This window comes from Sparus aurata, chromosome 24 (assembly GCF_900880675.1).
Source record: "Sparus aurata chromosome 24, fSpaAur1.1, whole genome shotgun sequence".
Lineage (NCBI taxonomy): Eukaryota > Metazoa > Chordata > Actinopteri > Spariformes > Sparidae > Sparus > Sparus aurata.
Genome location: NC_044210.1, coordinates 8,803,701 through 8,824,916, shown reverse-complemented (window position 1 = coordinate 8,824,916; position 21,216 = coordinate 8,803,701). Strand labels below are relative to the sequence as shown.

Sequence of the window (21,216 nt, the reverse complement as noted above, 5' to 3'; positions counted from 1 at the left end):
TTTGACTTTTCAAACTCCTGGCATGCATGCCTTTTTTCATTTTCTGCCTCGACTTGTAATTACTGTGATATTTAGATTTTATGTTTGACTGATGGTCTGTTGATACCACTATATGAAGCTGTATTCAGACCGTTAAAAATAAATAACTGTGAGGTGCAAATACAAGAAAGTTTCTACATCAACAACCACAGGAAAGAGAAGAGGGACCTGCTGTGAGGAGATAACAAACAAAAGGTGGAGGAAAAGCTGTGAAGCACCGCAGTGCCTTCAGGGACATGCAGTGTTGATCCTTCAGGTTTTCGCATTCAAGGTTCCCTTTTGTTTTGGTGTCTGTTTATGGGAACCATTGATGGTGTGAGGTCAAGTGTGCAGGAAAACTGCTAAATATATGTGTCTCGGCATGAGCATATTTCATAGATGAGAAGGATTTACTTATCAGCATGACACGCCTATGATAACTTTGCATGTACATGTATTTCCATAAACAAATCAGTTAGAAGGGTTTTTTATATTGGTGTTTTCTTTAGGAGCATTTGCACTATGTAACACAATAACGACTTTGCCGGGAGACACACAGTCAATATCCATTTTCCTGGCTGGATAAACCACATTCATACATCAGTGAGACACTTTCCAGTGTAGAAAAACACAACCTCCCAAGCTTAGTCTCTGAGAAAATAGATTTATTATTCAAATAAGCATATACACAGTGGGTTCATGGTTCTAATCATCAGACTGAATATTAATATAGTCGAGCTACAATCATTTACAGAAATATTAAATTTATATTATAATCACACGACTCCGTGAGGCACGAGAAGCCCTCTGATGACATCAATAATTCACATTCATATTATATTCAAACATCATTTACTGTACAGACACAAAGAGCTGAAGGCAGAGGAGAGAGAGAGAGAGCTTGATTCCCACTAAGGCACTCGTGATTAAAATAACTTTCATTAAATAGCATGACAACACAACAGCTGGGTTGAAACCGGGTTTGTTGGGCGCCTTTGCTTTTCATCAGACTGAATGACTTAACTGTGTACTGTTAATCTGAGAAATATACTGTGAGACTGTGACCATTTCGGACGAGGATTGATAGCACAAGGCATAAACTGTGGTGCGAAGTTGTAAAAGTGGGATTTTGGAGGAGATAAGTAATCTTTGTTGCACCGCTGAGGCGGACGAATAAACACAAAATTGAACAGGTCAGTCATCGCCTCGTTAAGAAATGGAGGGCGCCATGTCTATAAAGTCTACAGGGCTGACACTGCACCAATAAAAGACAAATTACTTTGGCTGAAACACATTCTTAACAGTATTTTTCCAACAACCCTTTCTTGTCTAATTCGACCCTGCAATATAACAATACAACAAAAGCCACAGAGGAAAGACAGGCCAAGAAATCAAACCCTGCTTTATGCTTCCTATTATTAATAATACATATGTAAAAAGAAACTCATGACTTTAAATTACTAGGGTTTAATAAGCAGAATAACTGTGAGCAGAAAGGTATAATACTTCAGCTCTTAGCTTTTGACATGTCCCCGAACACCCCTGGTCACCACGCCTGTCAAGCTTTCCATTCTCACATACAAGCAGTTTACAATTCAAAAGCTGGTAGATGTTTTTACCACTGACTAGTCTGGGTAATTTCCAAAGCAATGGCTCGTTTATTTCAGACAGAGGTGGACAACTACTCTTTTTAAAGGGGCTATGTGCAAGAATTCCATTTGAAACTTAAAAAAAATTACTAAAATTATCAACAGAATTTGGATCAATAGCAGTTTTTACATTATGACGTATTGTGTGTTGACGTAATTTGTGTAGAGATAGTTACCTAAGTTAGCATGTGAAATCAGCTTGCACCGGCACATCCTGGTCCAAAGCCCCTATGGCAGTCCCCTGACCTCCTAGCCCATATCACTATAGCTGCACAGCTAACTGAGCTAACAACCTACGGGCAGCTACAGCAAGCAGCAGTTAGTGGTTACTCTGGTGATATGCTGTCCAAATGTGGCCAAATTGTTACATATTGCCCCTTTAAAACCAGAATCTTTTAAAAAGGCTATTTAATGAGCACTTAATAGCCACATACTTTGAGAAGAGGATTTAATTTCTAACATAACACTGTTTGGCTAATTAGCTTACACACCTTATCATGTAAAACAGTAGGTTTCACTTTGAAAGTTAGGACAGAAATAGCTTTGAGGATTTGGAATTGCTGATGTGTTTAGCAAACACAGCTAACGCTATCTCGGTTAACATCGTCTGGCATTGCTTGAGTGTAAACAAATCCAATGAGGAGCCGGACAGAGCCGCTTACACTACCCTCACCTCTGTTAGCATCCAGGAGCTAGTTCTAAAACAGGGTTCTTTTCACATCAAATGCAGCCCCACAAGCAAATGTAGTTGGTGAGCAATGTGGTCGTTGGCCATAGAAATAATGCTTGGCTAGGCAGTAAGATAGTTAGCCGAACATGCTTATGATTCCAGCTTACTTTAGAGCAGATAAACACTTTTCAATCCATTCTTTTTTACTTTTTCCTCTTGTAATAGTTGTTTTAGAAAGACCAAAGGGCTAAGTTTTTTCCTCAATAAATGAAAATTACATCATTCTTCGGAGAAATATCAACAGTATAATTACCGTTACCACACAATAAACCGTCTTCCATTTGTTTAGAGACAGTATTATTCCAGAGGCATCAGACTTGAGATGCTTTGCAGCCAGACATATGATTTAGTAGTATTAAAAAAAAAAAAAAAAGGCTGAAGGGTACTAAAGTGACTGTGGCTGTGATGCATTCATTTCCCCAACCTCTTCGCAACGTCCTTATAGGCTAGCTCGATTTCCACATTAGAAGCGCACGTGTTGGTGAACTCGTCTCGGTCGTAGGCGTTGTTAAGGTAGCGCCACAACCCCCGGAATTCAGACGGGATGTCATAGTTTCTGTATTTCTTCGCAACCACCTGGCAAAAACGAGATATTGTCAGGTAAGTTACAGTCAAAGACAGATTCACAGGATCAACGTGAACAAAGGCAAAGCGGGTTACCTTGATAACATGAAGTTTGGGCAGAAGGTTGCAGTCAGCCAGCGTCAGTTCGTCTCCGTCCAGGTATTTGCGTCTGGATTCTCCTGAATGATCCTCGTCGGGAAGGGGGCTCATCAGATACTCATCCAGTTTAGCCAGGGCCTTGTCTAGACTCTGCTCCAATGCTGGAAAACACATCCAGGTCATAAGGTCAGCAAAGTTGATACACCAGTCCTTTCTGTTGGGATCCTTATGGACGTATGTTAACTGGATGCACACTGATTTGTTGCTTACCTCGATTTTTATCCGGTCTCGTGTTTTTGACATAAGCAGAGAACCTGGCAAATGTGTCATTTCCTGCCGTGTTGGATTCACGATTCTTTGCTGCAAGTTTGGGATACCTAAAAATCAGAATGTGAGCATGCTGTTAGTCAGGACGTTGCTCGCCTTGTTTCTTATTCTTGTGTGTGATTGTGATGCCTACTTTGGTGGCGCGAGCATCGCCTCCAGGTACTCCTCTATTTTGTTGACGTCAGTAAGGACCTCCCCCTGGAAGGTGAGGAAGGGCGGGTGTGTGCCCGGAGCCAAGTTGTGAAGGTCAGCAGGTTTCCTAATCAGAGTGGAACCTTTTTACAACCTCCACCATAAATGTGTAATGGAATGCTATTTCAATATCACTGATAATATTGCCAGTAAACAAATGCCCCATTTTATCTGTATCTATTCAGCCAAGGTAGTTATTGCTGCAAAACGCTAACTACCCTGGGCCTCATTTTCCAATAAAAAATCCTCTTTAAAATAAATTGTTTTTTAAATGTGACCCTCTGAGAATTTCTTTATTGCCTTCATGTAATCCTCCAAGCAGCACTTGGAGCCACAGCATAATTAAATGCATATGTGAAAGCTGCTCGTAAGCTATCTGTTAGCTGCTTTGTCGTACAGAAAGCTACAGTATGTCCATTCAATTCTAGAAAGAAATGTACACAATTGAAATAACTACGTATGTTTACAATATGTTTTTATTTTTTTTTATTTTCCATATATAACCATAGGCTACAGCTATGTGATTTAAATACAGGTAAAGCCATGAAAACCACAATATTTTAACATTAGGCTGAAAGTGCAGCTTAGGCTGAAAGAAATTAGGTTATTACTTTCGAAAAGGTATCCGGTCTCAAATCTAGGGTTGAACAAGAGAGAATCTCTTAACGTGGAGATGAAAATGTATTTTGCTCAAGTGCTAGATCGCTACTGTAGCTTAAGCTAAACATCTAGTTTAGCTCACTGACATATACTTTAACCCTGTTTCCATGTAGTGTGCATCCACTGGGTATATTTATAGCCTGTCACACTTACCATTTTATGCAAGTATTCATAGTGTGCTAATATGCTAGTGTTAGCCTCAAAGTGCTGTCAAGGCGACAGAAATTTGGTCATTACTTTTTAAAGTATCTTTTTTTTTCAGTTTAAACCTATTTTTTCGGCCACTAGGAAGATAATATTGACATGTTAGCACTTTTTAGGTTGATATGGCAAGTTTTTAGCATTAAGTTGCCTAGCAGACACAGAGCAACATTTGCATTCAGGTGTTCTTTTAAATTAAAATCCAATATTTACTCTACTTTTTGTCTCCAGTATCTCCTAAGGGAACTATGTGGCTCTTTAGCTTCTAAATGCTACACTATGGTAACCAACTTGTTGCTAAGTGTGTCTGTTGTTTGATAGCTTACAGTAGGTTTATTAAAGCTTCTTTACTGATAACATCTACCTGCTGAAGCTGGAAAAAGTCCTAATTAAGAGTGTGAACTGGAACAGTAAAGATGTCTGCCAGAAAAAGATGCCAAAACGCTCCCTAGGGCTGATGGGAATTGTAGAGTTTGATGACAATTCTCTGCAGATTTAAAAGTTTGACCTTTGATTCATTGTTAATACGGTCCAAAAAATATTGATCGTAGCAGCTCTAACAAACATTTCTTCAAGTTGCCCTTCAAGTTTTGTATCTCGTTGGTTGGCCCACCAGGACCGTGTAAAGCTAGAGCTAATATTGATCCTCTATCCTCTATTCTGAGTGTGTTACTGTAATCCTGTAGAGCTATAATATGATATTAGCATTACCTCTTGAGGTCAACAGTGGTGACATTGAAGACTACGCCTTTCAGCCAGAGGATCATAAAGAGGCGCTGCGAGAAAGGACAGTTTCCAATGCTCTCGCCATCACTCCCAGCCTGCACACACACACACACACACACACACACACACACACACACATGGTTACACACCAATATAGATACATGAAGAATTAAAAACACATAAGACACACATATTCCTTCATATAACCCTCATATGCTGATTTACTCCTCTTCTCATACATGCATACACACCTTAATAACTGTAATACACTGATTCACACACATACACAAGGCACACATTCCTGACAAACGACTGAGTAAATAATGAATCAAATAGTCAAGTCGCAACTTGTACAAGAAGAAGAATCGGTGCCTTACAGTTGAAGTAGTGGGTTTGATGTTGGGCTTGTGTGCGTACATACTGTACTCGCATTTATAATTGGCCTATGATCAAATACAGTAGGATGAATGTGTGTGTGTGTGTGTGTGTGTGTGTGTGCGTGCGCGAAGCTGCAACAAGACACTGAAATCAGACACCGAGTCCAACATGAATAATCCACACTGCTTCCATTAGCTGCATCACTGCCCGTTTGGACTTCTTGTTCCTGTAATATTGAAGTAGTGTATCAGCTATAGAAATCATATAGCCTCCTGTACCACCATGATACTCTTCTGTCAATCAAAAGAAGTCTTGTGGTTCAAATGTGTTTTATGAAATTCCTGAGGAACCAAGTTTGGTCACCCGACCCCATTTGGCAGATTTGCTGTGTACAGAAAACACATTTTAGCCCGTTTACTAGAAATCATGTATAATTCACATAAGAGCTTACCACTGTATAAAACATGCTGCGGTCTTTTTGAGCATTTAAATGAAGCATTTCTACCCCTCAGTGATGTCCATTCATTTCAGTACAATAGGCAAGTTAATTAGGAAAAGCAGTCAGTGTTACATTAGCTTTATAATTGTAGACAGTTTAAATCAATTGCAGCCTAATAACAATACTGCGCTGCATGCATTTTAAAATGGTAAGCAAAAATGTTAAGTATGAATCAATTGTAGTTGAGGAGCTAAAACAAAATGTGTGTACTGACAAAAACAGAGCAAATAAAAACTCATGCACAGTTTTTGCCAAGACATAAATGAGAAAATGATCAACGCTCTCATATCTACATGTTAAATGGGAAGGTATAGCCAGAGGCCAGTTAGCTTAGCTTAGTATAAAGATGAATTGAGGATGAAGAGAACATTTTAATTATTACTATTATTATTATCATATTCTTTTGCAAACCAGAAATAACTAATTAATGTCCTTTATTGGTGATGGCAGGCAGAGTTTGTTAGCTCTAGGAGCTGTTTACCCCTGATTCGAATGTAGCTGCTGGCTGTAGCTTTGTATTAAACATGTGCATATGAAAGAGGTGTTGACCTTCTCATTTTCTCTCCCAAAAAAAATGCATTTTCCAACTTTTTATACTAATTCCTTAAATATATTTTTTAAATTGAACAAATTTTCCCCCTCAACTTCCATCAAAATGAAGGTCACCCATGTAAATGAGTACACAAACATTTCAACAGACTGTCACAATATATGCTGCCTTTTTTTCAGTGAATGACTGTAAGAGAGCAGTATGTCTCAACTGTGTTGGTCAGCAAACAATTGGACATGCTAAAACTAGTGCAAAAGTCCACACAGGCATACATATAAATACATAATAATACTTTTTGTATCACAACATTCGACCATTTAAAGCTGCTGTGCCCGACGCTGAAAGGACCCCAGCAATAATTCATGGGAGAGAGAAAGAGAGAGATTGTCTATGCACGTGGGTGTCAGGTTAACACACGGAAAATCAGCACACAACAACAACAACATGGCATGCACACACTTAAAGGAGAGCGATCCCCGACACACGCACACAACTCAGTATTTCACAGATGCAAGCAAAGATTTTGTCATACACAAAAATAACAACTGTTACGGGCAGAATGTAGGGTGAGATAGTGACGTTTGTACAGGAATGTCATTTAGAAGTGAGAAGAAAAACTGAGCAAGTGTGCAAACCACACACACACAAACACACACACACACAGACAACTCCCCACCTTGACAAATAGCTCAATATCAGGGTCCTTGTCCTCCTCGGCTGCAGTATCCGTCATGGTCAAGAAAAACACGCTTTGCTTGTGTGTGTTGTTTCCACAAGTGTGTAGATGTGTCTGTCTGTGTGTGTGCGCGTTGGTGTGTGTTTGTGTGTGTGTGTGTGTGTGTTTAAGCCGTTTCAGTTTACAGCAGATTTTTACTCCAGGTCCATGTGGTGAAGTCTGCTGGGTCCCATAGCAGCTGTGTCAGAGTGTCAGCTGAGGACGAACGCCAAAGAGAAGTGTGTGTAGGGAAAAGAGAGAGAGAGAGAGAGAGAGAGTGTGTGTGTGTGTGTGCAAGAGAGAGGTCCAATTTGTACCCGAGGCCTCAGCAGTGGGGCGTGACAGTGACGGGCAAAAATAACCCCCTTGGGTGGGATGGGGAGGGGGGTGTCACTGAAAGCGTTAACGCAGTGAGGAGGGAAAGGGCAGACCAAGTCACCCAAGGGTGCCCTGCTCCTCCCACTTCTTAGAGCCCTGATTGACATCACAACCGGGTGACTTTGAATCATAGAGAGTCATCGTCTCCATGTCAGACTCATCAGCACCCGTAGGTCCCATGCTGTGTAGTAATGTAATAAAGTTCTCAATCATGGTGGCTTTGGCAGAACAGAGCAGTAAAATGGTCCAAGATAAATGTGGTGATATTTTTAGATTTTTAGATTTTTTTGGATTCAATGAGGCACACTTGTGCAGTGGGCGACATATAGCTTAATCATGAGGAACCTGGGCACTGCAGATTATTTGCAACTGATCCCAAATACACTGTACTGATCCCGTAAATGCACAAAATATAAGTAAGTAGTCCATAAGAAATGCGCTATTTCCGCCTCCTTCGTCAACATTTGCTAAAAACTATCTTTTAGGTAATAACTGAGCATTTTCTCAAAATGAAATCTCTTCTAAATCCATTTTTTAAAGATTTAGACCTGTTAGATGTTTAAGCTAAGTTTTCAGTGAAAGACAAAGGTTTGGTCTCACTAAGACTTTAAGATCCATAGAGCACTTACCAAAAAACTTTGCCTAATCCCTTGTATAAGAGGGATTGGTGGAATTGGCAAAATGTATAATATAAATTACTTTATATACAGTATAATTTATTGTTCCATTGCCACATTCTAGTAAAGCAATGTTTAAGTAAGGTTTATAAGGTGTGATTAATGGCTTTATTCATTGTTATTAATTAACTTGTGCGTCATAGAACAGCTATCCACAAAGTCAGTAGCTGTAAATGCTACGAAGTTTAAGGCCATAGTGTTAAAATTGTTACACTTTTAATTACAAACATTTTTATTATTGTGAATCAATAGTTTTCAAATGTTTGTCAGATACAAAATTATTGTTTTATTTAAGAATTCTTAGTTTTACAGCATGTTACTGTGTTGCCCTAATCTTAGCTAGCTAGTGTTAGCAACGTTAATGTTAACTAGCATTAGCAACTAGTATTAACAATGCTCAAGGGGTTGCCAGTTTGTGCACTGGCTAACATTGTAAATGATAGCTAATGTTGCTAAATATTAGCTAGCAAAATATAGCTATCATTTACAATGTTAGCCAGTGCACAAACTGGCAACCCCTTGAGGGGGCAGATGAATCAACAGCACTGTTGTTACGTGAAAGCAACTGAAGGGGGAGATGGACTATCACATTGGCAGAATGTTAGCAATATCAACTTTATATGAATTGTTCTTATATGTATTTAGGCCAAAATGTTGTTTTTGTAAAGCTTCTACATGATCTATAAAGTATAAGTGTGATGAATGATTTGTTAACTTATAAACCTAGCTAGTTATCACTTGAACCATAGTCCACTGCTACTCTTGTTACCGAGGTAAAGTGACATTTAATTATGTTAAATGAGCTAGATTTGTCTTTATATCGAATTAGTATGCTACTAAGGCATTAAAAAAATGCTCCAGTGCAAATGCAATGCTAACACTTTGAGGAAACATTTGAAAAAGGCAGCACTGAAAATAGTTTGGAGCCCACTTAGATTGGTGCTGCCAACCACAGACCTCCGTCACTCTCACTCTGCCGCGATGACCTCAGTTATATTGTTCTGATTTATACTGGCTGTAGTTTCAAAGTGTCATATTTATGATGTTCCAGTGCAAGTGGACTGTTGTGAGGATCGCCCACATTATGTAATAAGTTCAGTCAGCGAGTATGTTTGGGCATGTTTGCTCTTAGATAGATAGATAGATAGATAGATAGATAGATAGATCACATGGCCATGCGACGGGAACCATCCCCTGCTATCCCAGCACTGAGTCAGAACATTCTTGTCAGTTCAACTTAACTTATATTTAGAACCACAGTAACACGCTCACCCTGACGCTCACACACACATGCAGGAATGACTAAACATGACGACCTATAAATAGAAGTGTGTGTGTTAAACAGCCCAGTCAGGTGTGTGCAGGGCCCGAACAGTGGGGCATGAAGTCCAACTCTGGATGTGCCACAATCACATTCCTCACAGACACTGACCTTGCACACCTGCTCATGAGCAAGTGATATGAGCCTGATTATGGCTGAGATTTACGAGGCTTGTTCAAAGAGGGTTTATAGGTTTGTGCATGCAAAGCTGCATGTCTTTTTGTGTGTGTGTGTGTTTGTGTGTGTGCGCAAAAATGTGCACAGCCAGAGTTTAAACTGAAACAAATCGGAGAATGTCATAAATCCGACCCTCCTCTTCCTCACCTTCACATAAAGTGTGACTTTCAGTTCCCCCTCTCCGGACTCCTCCGCCTTCTCCTCAGCTTCCTCCTTCTCGGAGGCCGATGAAGATGATGACGAGGATGAGGAACGGCGTGATGCCCTTTCCCCGTCCACGTCGGCCTCGGGAGACCCCATCTCCCAGTTCAGCACTGTGCTGCTGTGCTCCACCTCCTTCACCTCCTCCACCTCCTCCACCTCTACTTTCTCCTCTTCTGATGATGATGACTCTTCCTCTCTCACTTCCTCCCTCGTCCAGTCCTCCACCTCACCTTTCTCTTCATCTTCCGCGTGCGAGGAATGAGACGATGAGGATGAGGAAGAGGAAGAAGAGGAGCTGCCTCGCCTCTCCTCGGTGGTGATGCGAGGTGGGGGCAGGGCAGGTGGACTGGCTGCCCGTCCAGTGTTAACATACCCTCCCGTCAGGTCGGAGGGTTCTTCGTACGGTGTCTCGTAGGTCGTCTCGTAAACACCTGACGACTCGTTCTGGTAGGTGGCCTCTGGGTTCTCGTACACGTTCTCCTCACAGGGGTCCATTCTGGTTGAAGAGGTCAAGCGGTGGGTCGTCTTGAGATGGTGGAGCGCGTTGAGGTGTGGAGCAGAGTGACCGCGATGCCAGTGGTGCAAACCTTATCAAGCAGCCCAGGACTTTGGACAGGGGAGGCAGATAGGCGATGCCAAGGAAAGACAGTGGTGATCCTTAAAGGAGAATACAACTTCAATAGATAGAGCAGATTACTGCTATTGTTGGGTGGAGCGATAGTAGCTGCGAAGAGTTAATTATTAGTAGCGATGAAGACAAAGTCCATCTTTTACTGTGGCATCTTCAATATTTTTAAAGGAGCAATATGTAAGAATTGATGACCTGTCGCACTCAAAACAAACAGAGATCAACATATTGCTCAATTGGGCAACTTCTTGATGTTAGCGAGTTGGCTCAGAGTCCTTAGCCTTAGAGTCCGAACTGAGACTTAAGAGAACCAGGGGAGTGTTTGTGTCTATACCACTGGCACAGGAACTTGGTGCTAGCTAGTTAGCATGCTAACTTCAGTATTTACATCCTTGCAACACCATACATAGATGTCGTAACATCAGATGTGGTATTTAACTTCTATTGATGATTTTAGTTAATGGGTCACTGTGTAGTTTTGGAGAAGAAATTCAAACTCTGAATTTTCATATTTACAATATTAATGAGGGAATAGTACAAACTCAGAAATATTTATTGTATCCACAACTGAATAAGCAAGCTGTTCTCAGATAGAGGAAAATAAAGTCACCAGAACACTGTTTGAAGCTAGAAAGGTGGCAGGGTCCGCCATATATAAACAAAGTAAAACAATATAGAACTGTGTTGTCCTTTAGCTCAATTTGTTTATTCAGTTGTGAAAACAAAGACAGTTTGTTTGTTTAGTTAACAGTCAATGAAGATCTTTGTCTTTTGATTACAATTTCTTCCCCAAAACTACATAGTGCACCTTTAACTTTTGAATGTTTTTAACTTAAATTCGTACATTTTGCACCTTTAACCAACCATCAGAAACATACCAAAGCCCTACACAAATAGGGTGCGTGTTAATAAAAACCGGGGCATCTAGTTAGACAGATGTGGGCATTTACCAATCAGAGAGTGTTTAATGAAAGGCACTGTTACATTGCATTTTGGGGAATGTGGGATTAATATTCATCAGCCTAGATCAAGCAGCACTTTTTCTGGTACTTTCAAAATAGGTTCAACATATGCAATTTTGGACAATGACTACTTAGTTTCTTTTAAATATTAATCCCACATTCCCCAAAATGCAATGTAACAGTGCCTTTCATTAAACACTCTCTGTCTGGTAAATGCCCACATCTGTCAAACTAGATGCCCTGGTTTTTATTAACACGCATCTGTCAAATATTTTGAAGTTTCAAGCTTAACTTAAAGGAAGCCGTCATCACATCATTGTGGTTATTATCATAGACTTGAGCACACTCCCTATCCTGGGAAAGTTACAAGTAAAGACTTGTGTTAAGTACCATAATAACAGAAACGCCAGCTGCACCTTCAAGTCTAGCAGGCAAAGCAATGATATTATTGTAAGTTGTATTGTTATAGTAGTGGTTGTGTTCCCACATCAATAGTCAGTTCAGCTCGATTGTCAGGAATGAATGATATGCCCTCCCATGGAAAATGCCAGTCGCAGTTCAGTGACAGGTGAACATGCGGGGAAGTCAATTGTGCAAAGCATCCTGGGGGTTAGGAATACGGTGTATATGCCATAGAAGACTTTACAGGAGCCTGAGTCGTACTCTTCAGGATGCATTAAATGTATGTGTAAAAACTGTGGAGTGGTCCTTTAATTCTCAAAAAGCACTAAATCAATCAAGAAACTCTGCCGTGATTACCGCACTGCTTTAAAATGCAATACTAGATTTGTTCACAAAATGTATAGATTTTTGCTGAATCATCACATGTTTGTCTGCATTTTGGAGGATAATATGACAGAGTCGCCGTTCTGTGACGATTTCTGGCACCAAAAATGCAAAACCCTGGTTTAGGAGCCGTCAAATGCTGGCATGTAGAATTGTAATAGCTGACTCATTAACCCGAGAGTAAAGATCTCCTGCTACGCTGCTACATTTATGTCATGATTTGACAAAGATTGGTCCTACTTGAACTTTGTATTCTTGTGTGTAAGATTGAGAGATAAAAGTTTGTACTTTTGGATCATCTTGTCATGGAATTGCATGGGATGGGAACAATGTGTGTGCCTGGTAAATTCCAAGACAATGCTCTAATGTAATGCTGAGAGGTATTGTGTTGGAGTTGATCATGCGCTTCCTATAAAGCAAAATCAACCACAACACTTTCTCAATGAGGTATTGTGAGGTGACTCAACTAATAGCTACAGCTAGAACCGGGCTATTCTGATCATAATTCATCTTCTACAACATTTAAAGATTTCATATTTTCCAACAAAGGCACAACAGCTGTTATCATTTTGTACTCGACCCCTGTATGACAGGTTCACTATTCGTGAACGCTGATTGGCTGCTTTAATTGGCAATTAAGTTAATGCGTCTGTCAACAGCTACGTCAAGGCGGCGACAACAAGAATGTAGGCGCGTCGCTGCCACGTCAAAATAAAGGCATGGTTTTATTAAACGTATATATGAAACAATATCTATAACTTGGTAGGTTATCTTAATAATAAATTACCAACTTTACTGTTGTATCTATTGGAAACATAACTATATATGGCACATATGACATATTTCTTTGTATTTCCGCATGTTAAGCTTCAAGGAGGGATTTATTTTGAAATGCCCGCACGGAAGTTTATGAAAATAATCTTCGCTAGCTCCACAACATGTCGGTGTTTGCGTACATTCAGGAAGTCCATTGACGATGTTGCCAAGAATATAGGCTGAAAGGAAAAGTTATCCAACAGTACTGTCTGGTGGAGAGCTGCCTGTCACACCTCGAACAGGTAAGATTATTAAAAACAAACCTTTCGCATAATGTGACCGGTGTAACATTAGGAAGCTAGCTTAGCAAACGGCTAACCGGCTGCTTTCGCTGGGAGTGAAAATAAAACAATTTACGTTGCTCATTACACACCTGCCATTCTGCGTTTGCATTCTGTATTTTTCTTTCGTTTTCATTATTGTAATTATTCTTAACGTGTCTTCGGTTATTATTATTTCGTCGAGAACGGCGACTTCCTGGTTGAAGTGTTGCTGGAGAATGTTGGCAGTCCAGTTGGATGGGTCTCTCAACTGTCGTGTGTGTTAGTCTGTAAATTAAAATTTAGTGAGAGACAGTGCAAAGTAACACACAAATGTGATTTTACTTCAACATAACTATACGAGGTTTCTTTCAGGCAGGAGTGACAGACTAAAGTAATCAAATATAGGATGGATGAGAGATATTATCTGTCTAATCTCATCTCATTTTAGATTCAGTGCATCTCTGTCCTGTAGTGGAATCAAAGTGTTTCCGCAGTCAATTTAATTCATTTAGATTTGCTTCAGATTCATGTGTCTTAGAGATCACTGAGCTGAATTGAATTACTTAACCGCCTCAATTGAGACAGTAAATCAGTTATACTTGATTAGAAGCGTGTGGAATAAGAAAAGAGCCTGGAGGATCTTGCATAATAGTCAGGTCAAACTGTGGCTGTGTGTGTGTGTGTGTGTAAGGTAAGCTATTTGCAATCCTGCAGTCATATCTCATCTGACATTGAAGTTATTTGTCCTTGTAAGTAAAATACACATTTTACTAAATGAAAAAGGCTGTCGTCCTGTAGCATTAAATAGAAAAGTGGCCCAAGTAGACCCAACTCTGATGATAAAGTTTTTTTAAAAGACTTCCTCGCAACTTGTTATAACCTTTTAAGACAAATTCTGTTTTATATTGTCTAAGTAAGAGGTTTACACCCTCTTTTAACCTTTGTTGAAAGAGTGAAAACTCTTAAAAAAACAAAAAAAAAAACACACACACACAACATAGTTAAAAATGTTGAAACTAGAACCCTTAACAACCACACGATCCAGTCGCCACACGCAAGAAAAAATTTGACAGAAACCTCAAAACCACAGTGAGTATCCGCCACAACCAGTTCTTCCCCTACTCGGACAAACTGTGTGACTCACTGCAAACAAATGTGCGTCCGTGCATCACACACGATTGGTTGTCATTTCGATGCTTGTGCATCATGAAGAAACCACTGCTTTTTACTTCCCACAACTCAGAAGTGAGCGATTCAGTGACGCGTTAAGGGAGTCACTTTCTCTCTGTGTGTATCTGAAAATGAGAATGATAACTTGTTGGTTATGTTGCTGTCCAGGCAGGCAGTTGTTCTCAGTTCTCCTTTTGTATTTTTGTAGCTTTACCTTTAAGCCAGGCTTGATGCGTCTCATGAGAGTTTAGAAAGGTGAAAGTGAAACCGCATGTTAAAATTTAGGATAAATGCCTCACAGAGCTGCAAACATGGCCGGAAACTCTCTGTCTTCTCGATAACTGTTTTTCTTCGCACCTTTTCAGGATGTTGCTAAAAATACTGCTGGGCTTCCTGTGTGGCATCAGAGCTTTTGCCACAGGAGACAACAGACCTCAGCAACTTCCTCCTCCACTGCTGGTTGTGTCATTTGACGGTTTCCGGGCGGACTACCTAAAGACGTACCCCATGCCCAACCTAAAGCTTCTGTACAGCCAGGGCGTCCTGGTGGAGGAGCTGGCCAACGTCTTCATCACCAAGACGTTTCCCAACCACTACAGCCTGGTAAACGTGCTGCTCCTGCTCTTTGAAGGAGTAATTGAATTATGATGATTAAAACAAAAATCCAACAATGCCTGCCAATGTTTCCTTCCCAGGTGACGGGATTATACGCAGAGTCTCACGGCATCCTGGCCAGTAACATGTTCGATCCCGACAGCAACAAGACCTTCGCCACCCATAGCAGCGACCCGATGTGGTGGAGCCAGGCGGAGCCCCTCTGGCTCACAGCGCTGGACTCTGGCTACAAGACGGCAGCCGTGATGTGGCCCGGCTCCAACATTGTCATCAGAAACCGCACGGCGACACACTTCATGCCCTACAATGCTACGGTGACATTCCAACAGCGATTGGGGAATGTGATTAAATGGATACAGGCAGACGGAAAGGTAGAAAAGTTACTTTAGTGATCAGACTTTTACATGTAATGTGTAACTCTTCAGTTACATTATGCTAAATCTGTGTTCATGCCACTTCAGAGGAAAAGGGATTGATATTTTGAAGGTCTAGAGAGGATCGAGGTTGTCTGACACTTTGTATCGTGAACCCTGTTTCACCAGGAGCAAGGAGTCATGTTTGCAGTTCTCTACTGGGAGGAGCCAGACAAGTCAGGTCACAGATTCGGCCCAGACAACACCACTGAAATGAGCAAAGTGCTGAAAGAGGTTAGTGTTTCCCACAGGCTAGGAATATGTCTATGTGGTGGATTTGGGTGTGGTGATGACAGGGCGTGTGACGCGTGTTATATGTTTTGTGACGTTCAATAATAAACCAGTCGAACAAAGGGTTAGAGTGAACTATATTTGGCCTGTTTAGAAGGGCTGGGTATCACCAGGTACCTTGCGATACGATACTATCACGATATTTTGCCCACGATAACGATAATATCACGATACAGCGATTCTGCGATAATCGGCATATTGCAAGAAATTTCATCCATGATACATCACGAAATCTGTGTCACATAATTTATTGACTGCATTGAATCCATTTCACAGGAATTGCAAAACATTGTCAATCAATATCACATGAATGACAGCCAAGTAAACAAAGAGTATATTGCACAGTGTCTCTTCTTAACACACACACTGACTACAACTATCATTAAATATCTATATGTGTGGGTTTCAGAGCTACTTAAACCATTTTTTAAATTTTATTTGGTTGTATACCTATGTTTGAATAAAGATAAAGCTGTCCTCCGAAGAGGGGTGGTGGTGGTGGGCCCAAAAAAATAAATAATAATAATAATAATATATATTTTTTTACATTTTTAAATATAGATATTTGGCACCAGTTTATCGATAACGTACCTCAACACGAAATATCGCGATATATCGTAGTATCGATATTTTGGCACACCCCTACTGTTTAGCCCGCAAGTGAAGCATATGCATGGGAAACGAAATTAGCTCAGTGGCAACAGTTGTTGATGGCTGTGGCTCTCTGTACGCGATCAGGTGGACGACGACATTGGCTTGATGGTTTCAGACCTGAAGAAGGCCGGCCTCTGGGGTCACATCAACGTCATCGTAACCAGTGACCACGGCATGGCTCAGTGCTCTACTGACCGCCTGATACGGCTGGACAAATGTCTCCATCCGCACAACTACGGGTGGATGGAGCTCACACCTGTGGCCACCATCATCCCACTCTCAGGTAATCAGTGTCACATCATCATTTAATCACAAAAAATAAACGTTGTATTATTACATGATCAAATGTCGTGGTCCGTTTGCTCACACTATGCCTATGCGTGTGTTTTGCAGACCCAGAGGCCGTCTTCAAAAATCTGAGTGGCTGCCATCCTAACATGACCGCATACATGAAGGAGGACATCCCCGATAGGCTGCATTACAAGAACAACGATCGCATCCCACGAATCATACTGATTGCCGATGAGGGCTGGACTATAGTGCAGCGAGGGGACAAGCTGGAAAGATGTGCGTCTCTTAATTGTTCTCCCTTAATTCTGTGATAGCAAAGTCATCAATGCTGCTCTGCAACAACACCGACGTGATAACATCAAAACTGTTCTTGCTTCATATTCTCTTGATAATTCTAGTTCATATTTGAAAGTTAAAATTCTTAAATATTTTAACTTTTAACGCCAAATACAGGTACTAAAAGTCTTAACAATAGTGTTTGTTTGGACACCAGCACAGCGTTGAAATATTCCTATTTATAAGTAAACATCCACCGCAAGGATCTTAACCCACAATGCTCTTACTATCCTTCCCTCCCTCAGTGGGCAATCACGGCTTCGACAACTCCCTGCACAGCATGCACCCCTTCCTGGCAGCGACGGGGCCCAGCTTCCGCCAGAATTATCGAATGCAGTCTTTACGGAGCGTGGACATTTACCCGCTCATGTGCCACCTGCTGTCGGTGCCTCCGCGGCCCAACAACGGCACCATGGCCCAGGCTCGCTTTCTGCTGGCTGCTGAGGCCCCCTCTAAGCTTCCTGTGATGGTTGGCCTGGTGGTGGGCGTCCTGCTGCTACTCAGTACAATCACCAGTAAGTTGGAATGTTATGTATATTTGAATGTAGCATGGCTTAATGTGTAGACAAGCGCTGTACTCAACAGGGGATACATTTATTTATCATAAATGATGACGAGAGCAAACGCGAATCCTCACATTTAAGAAAGTACAAACGTAAATGTTGGCAATTTTTTCTTAGTTAATGGATTATCAGAAACTTTATATTCTTTGGATCAAATTATCTACTAATGGTTGCAGCTCTAAAGTAACTAAAGAATAAAAAGGGGACACAGGATAGACTACTACCTGCGTGTTTTGTTTTGCGCAGGTCGTGAAATGACATACTGTGTGTTCAAAAGGGAGCGGTCTCTGTAGAATTCGAGCTAATCAGGTGAAATGTCAATGAAGGGTTTGCACAGGAAACCTGAGGTTTTCTACCTGCATGGTGAGTTGTGGTTACCTGTTGTTGACAGGACTCTGCTCGAAGTTTCAGTGGAAACGCTGACAAAACTGAAACTTGCCGTTGTACGAAGGGAAACTCCAACTTTTATCTTGTTTTTCTTCAGTTCTGTTCAGGTTGGTTAAAAGACGCCACTCATCGGGGCCCCGGCCCTTCCAGCGGCTGCAGATCGACGACGACGACGACGACGACGACAACCCTCTGCTGGAGTAAACCAGCCGGTCAACACACATAAACCTGTGTCACCTGTAGGTGCTGCATTAGGTACATGGCGTGTCGCAGTTTACCCCGCTACTGTACATTTTCCCCTGGCATTTGTGTGCGTACATACATGTATGTGCAGTAAAAAAAACAACCTGTTGTTTTAAAAGCCTACAGACAGAATGAAACCTGCTGTGAGGTTGTACACTGCTGTAGAAACAGCCGTGGGAGAGAGTGAATGCTAACTGTTACTGATTCTCTATGAAGTTACTGTGATGATAGACTTGCAAATGCAACAAGAAGCCACTGGTGTTTTCTTATGGAATGTAACTCATTTTGAGGAAATATTTGACACTTTATGGAAGGAGGTTGATAACATTGGGATTAATAATTTGTCTTGTGGGAGTTTAAATGAAGATATATATATTTTTCTGTGGGAACTGTCTTTTATAGAGAACTTTATCTTCTGTGTTTTCCTTTATTTTGTACTTGTGGTGTTACTTTATGTCAGCAGAGGGAGCCATTGGCTCATTTAAGATTCATAATCTGTCACACTGAGACCTGTTTTTCATGAAGAGGAAAACTTGAAAGAATATTCCTTATTACTTTCCTTTGTTACTGTTTTGGTTGATCTGTTACACCGATTCCTGAGTCTGTGTTAGCTCTCACGTTTTCTTTTCATCCAGATTTACATTCTGAAGGACCGAAATTTGAAATCTGCATTGAGACGCTTTACCACTAACTTCTAATGTAATAGGTAATGATAGGAAGTAAGTGTAGGCATGTCAGGTATCCATTCTGTATTTATATTATGTATATGAATTATACCAAAGACTGTTGTTAAGAAGCACAACAGATGCTCCAAAGAGATATTCACTGTCTGAATGACACACTGGATTGGCTGGATTAAAAAAAAAATAGAAGGTCAAATTGACGTAATGAGTTAAACGGGCACTATGTAGATTTGGAGAAGTAATTCAAACTCCGAATTTTAATGTTTACAGTAAAAATGAGGTCAAAAATAATACTCAGAATTATCAGTTGTCTCCATAACTAAATAAACAAGCTGTTCTGCGTTTGAAGCTAGAAAGGTGGCAGGGTCCGCCACATATAACCGAGAGAGTTTGTTTATTTAGTTTTGTTTAGGCATCAAGAGAAATAAAAACCTTCCTCTTCTGATTTAAATTTCTTCCCCAAAACTACGTCGTGCTCCTTTAAAGCTCCGACAAATCATGTTTATATACATGTTTATCTGATGGTGCCTGTTCTTTGTACGATCAACAAATCCTATGAAAAGACCAAAGCATCCTATGAACGCGCATTGTGTGCGTATTCAAACTCTGATCAACCCTCTGTGTCATCGAGGTCCGTTGTTTCACAGCTATTTAAAACGCACCATTGAGTCGCGCTGTCTCACAGAGTAAAAGATGTCTTGATTATAATGAACGTGGGCAATGCAGTTTATTATGATTCCATCCACCTAACAACGTCCTGCTGCTGTAAATACTCAGTAGTAGGAAATGACTATTCATCCGCAGCTGTCAGCAGTCCCCTGCAAATGCACAATTTTTTACTATTTGAGTCACGTTTGCTTAAGAACTACAGTGTTGTGCTGTTTTCAGGAAATTATTTAGTGCTTTTCAAAGATGCAGTAATACGTTTCTGACCTGTTGCTGTAAGATTTACGTCTACAGTAGTATTCACAGACCCACTGACACGTTGATTTTGGTCTTTTCGTGGGATTTTTGTGGGAACTGTCTGAAGAAGTCTTCCTTGAATACTCTTTTTAAAAAAAATACAGGCATGTGATTGGATGTTCCATTTGTCTCTGAACTTCAACCAATCAGATCCACGTAAGGACAGCGCTACCGGCAGAGCTAGCAGCCACAGAGTCAGTTGGGAGGAGCGCTAAAATAGCTTTTCCACCAAAATCTTTAGGTGCCGCCATAGTTGTAAACAAGCTTCTCTTCGCTGTTGCCGCACTTAAAACCACTCCCAACAGTTCCTTATAGGACACCCATAGGTCCGAACCACTGTGGTTAAAGCACAGACACATAACTTGAAGTCTGGCCGGATGGATTCTCGCAAATCCAACTGCCTCGCAAGGGAAGGGATTTCTTGATAACCAAAGTGAAAAATACCTGTCAGCAGGCAACTCCATCCTTGTATCTATTGATATGTATATATTGCTCATGCATCTATTTATGTGTGTGTTAAGAACGCTTCCTGCTGCTGAAATACTTTACTTTTACTACTAAAGAAGTAAAACACATCTGTTCTTTTAGCATGTTCTGTTCTTTCTTCTCCACGTGGCTTTATGTAATCACCATTAGCAAATGAGACGATGTTCTACACGACTGACTGAACAACTTTACTAGTATTGTCTTTTTAGGTGCTTCTGGAAGAACTGTTTGTTTTCCCCCTTAATTCAGAGGATTTTACAAGAGATTAGTGTTTTTCTCTTTATCTGCACCCTATTCTGTGCATTATACTGTAAAACATGATAGTTTTGTGCCATAAAGCAATCCCAGTGTAATGATTCAGACAAGTGGTACGTTGTGAAATGCAGTATGGAAGCTACAAGTCCCTATTTATGTGTTTAAAGCGCATCTTTGCACTGTTTGTTGTTCCTATTGTACAGTAAGTTTCCAGTTTTGATACGTGTGAAACAATCCTACTATGGTACTATGCAAATCTCGCCTGGCCTGTTATACTAAATAAAGCTGATTTGAAAACCTGACATCTCGTGTCGTGATCCACACCACGCCGCCCCTAAATGTGAAG

General features: G+C 40.7%; 2 protein-coding genes across 3 annotated transcripts; one reads left to right on the top strand and one right to left on the bottom strand.

Annotated features, from left to right (window-relative positions):
• Positions 1-662: 662 nt before the first annotated feature.
• Positions 663-10,632, bottom strand: clic5a (chloride intracellular channel 5a). Of its 2 annotated transcripts, none has more exons than XM_030410396.1 (6): positions 10,009-10,632; positions 5,152-5,261; positions 3,521-3,646; positions 3,331-3,437; positions 3,058-3,221; positions 663-2,973 (listed from the first exon to the last, which is right to left on the bottom strand). In XM_030410396.1, the coding sequence occupies exons 1-6, from the start codon at positions 10,558-10,560 to the stop codon at positions 2,809-2,811; spliced, it is 1,224 nt and encodes a 407-aa protein (XP_030266256.1). In that variant the 5' UTR covers positions 10,561-10,632; the 3' UTR covers positions 663-2,808. The 2 variants fall into 2 exon arrangements, with proteins under 2 accessions (XP_030266256.1, XP_030266257.1); XM_030410397.1 differs by lacking the exon at positions 10,009-10,632 and adding an exon at positions 7,270-7,631.
• Positions 10,633-13,360: 2,728 nt separating this feature from the next.
• On the top strand, positions 13,361-21,172 carry enpp4 (ectonucleotide pyrophosphatase/phosphodiesterase 4). The gene is made up of 8 exons (XM_030409403.1): positions 13,361-13,499; positions 15,056-15,293; positions 15,386-15,676; positions 15,848-15,952; positions 16,748-16,946; positions 17,057-17,230; positions 17,536-17,805; positions 18,338-21,172. The coding sequence occupies exons 2-8, from the start codon at positions 15,057-15,059 to the stop codon at positions 18,442-18,444; spliced, it is 1,383 nt and encodes a 460-aa protein (XP_030265263.1). The 5' UTR covers positions 13,361-13,499; position 15,056; the 3' UTR covers positions 18,445-21,172.
• The last annotated feature ends 44 nt before the right edge of the window (positions 21,173-21,216 follow it).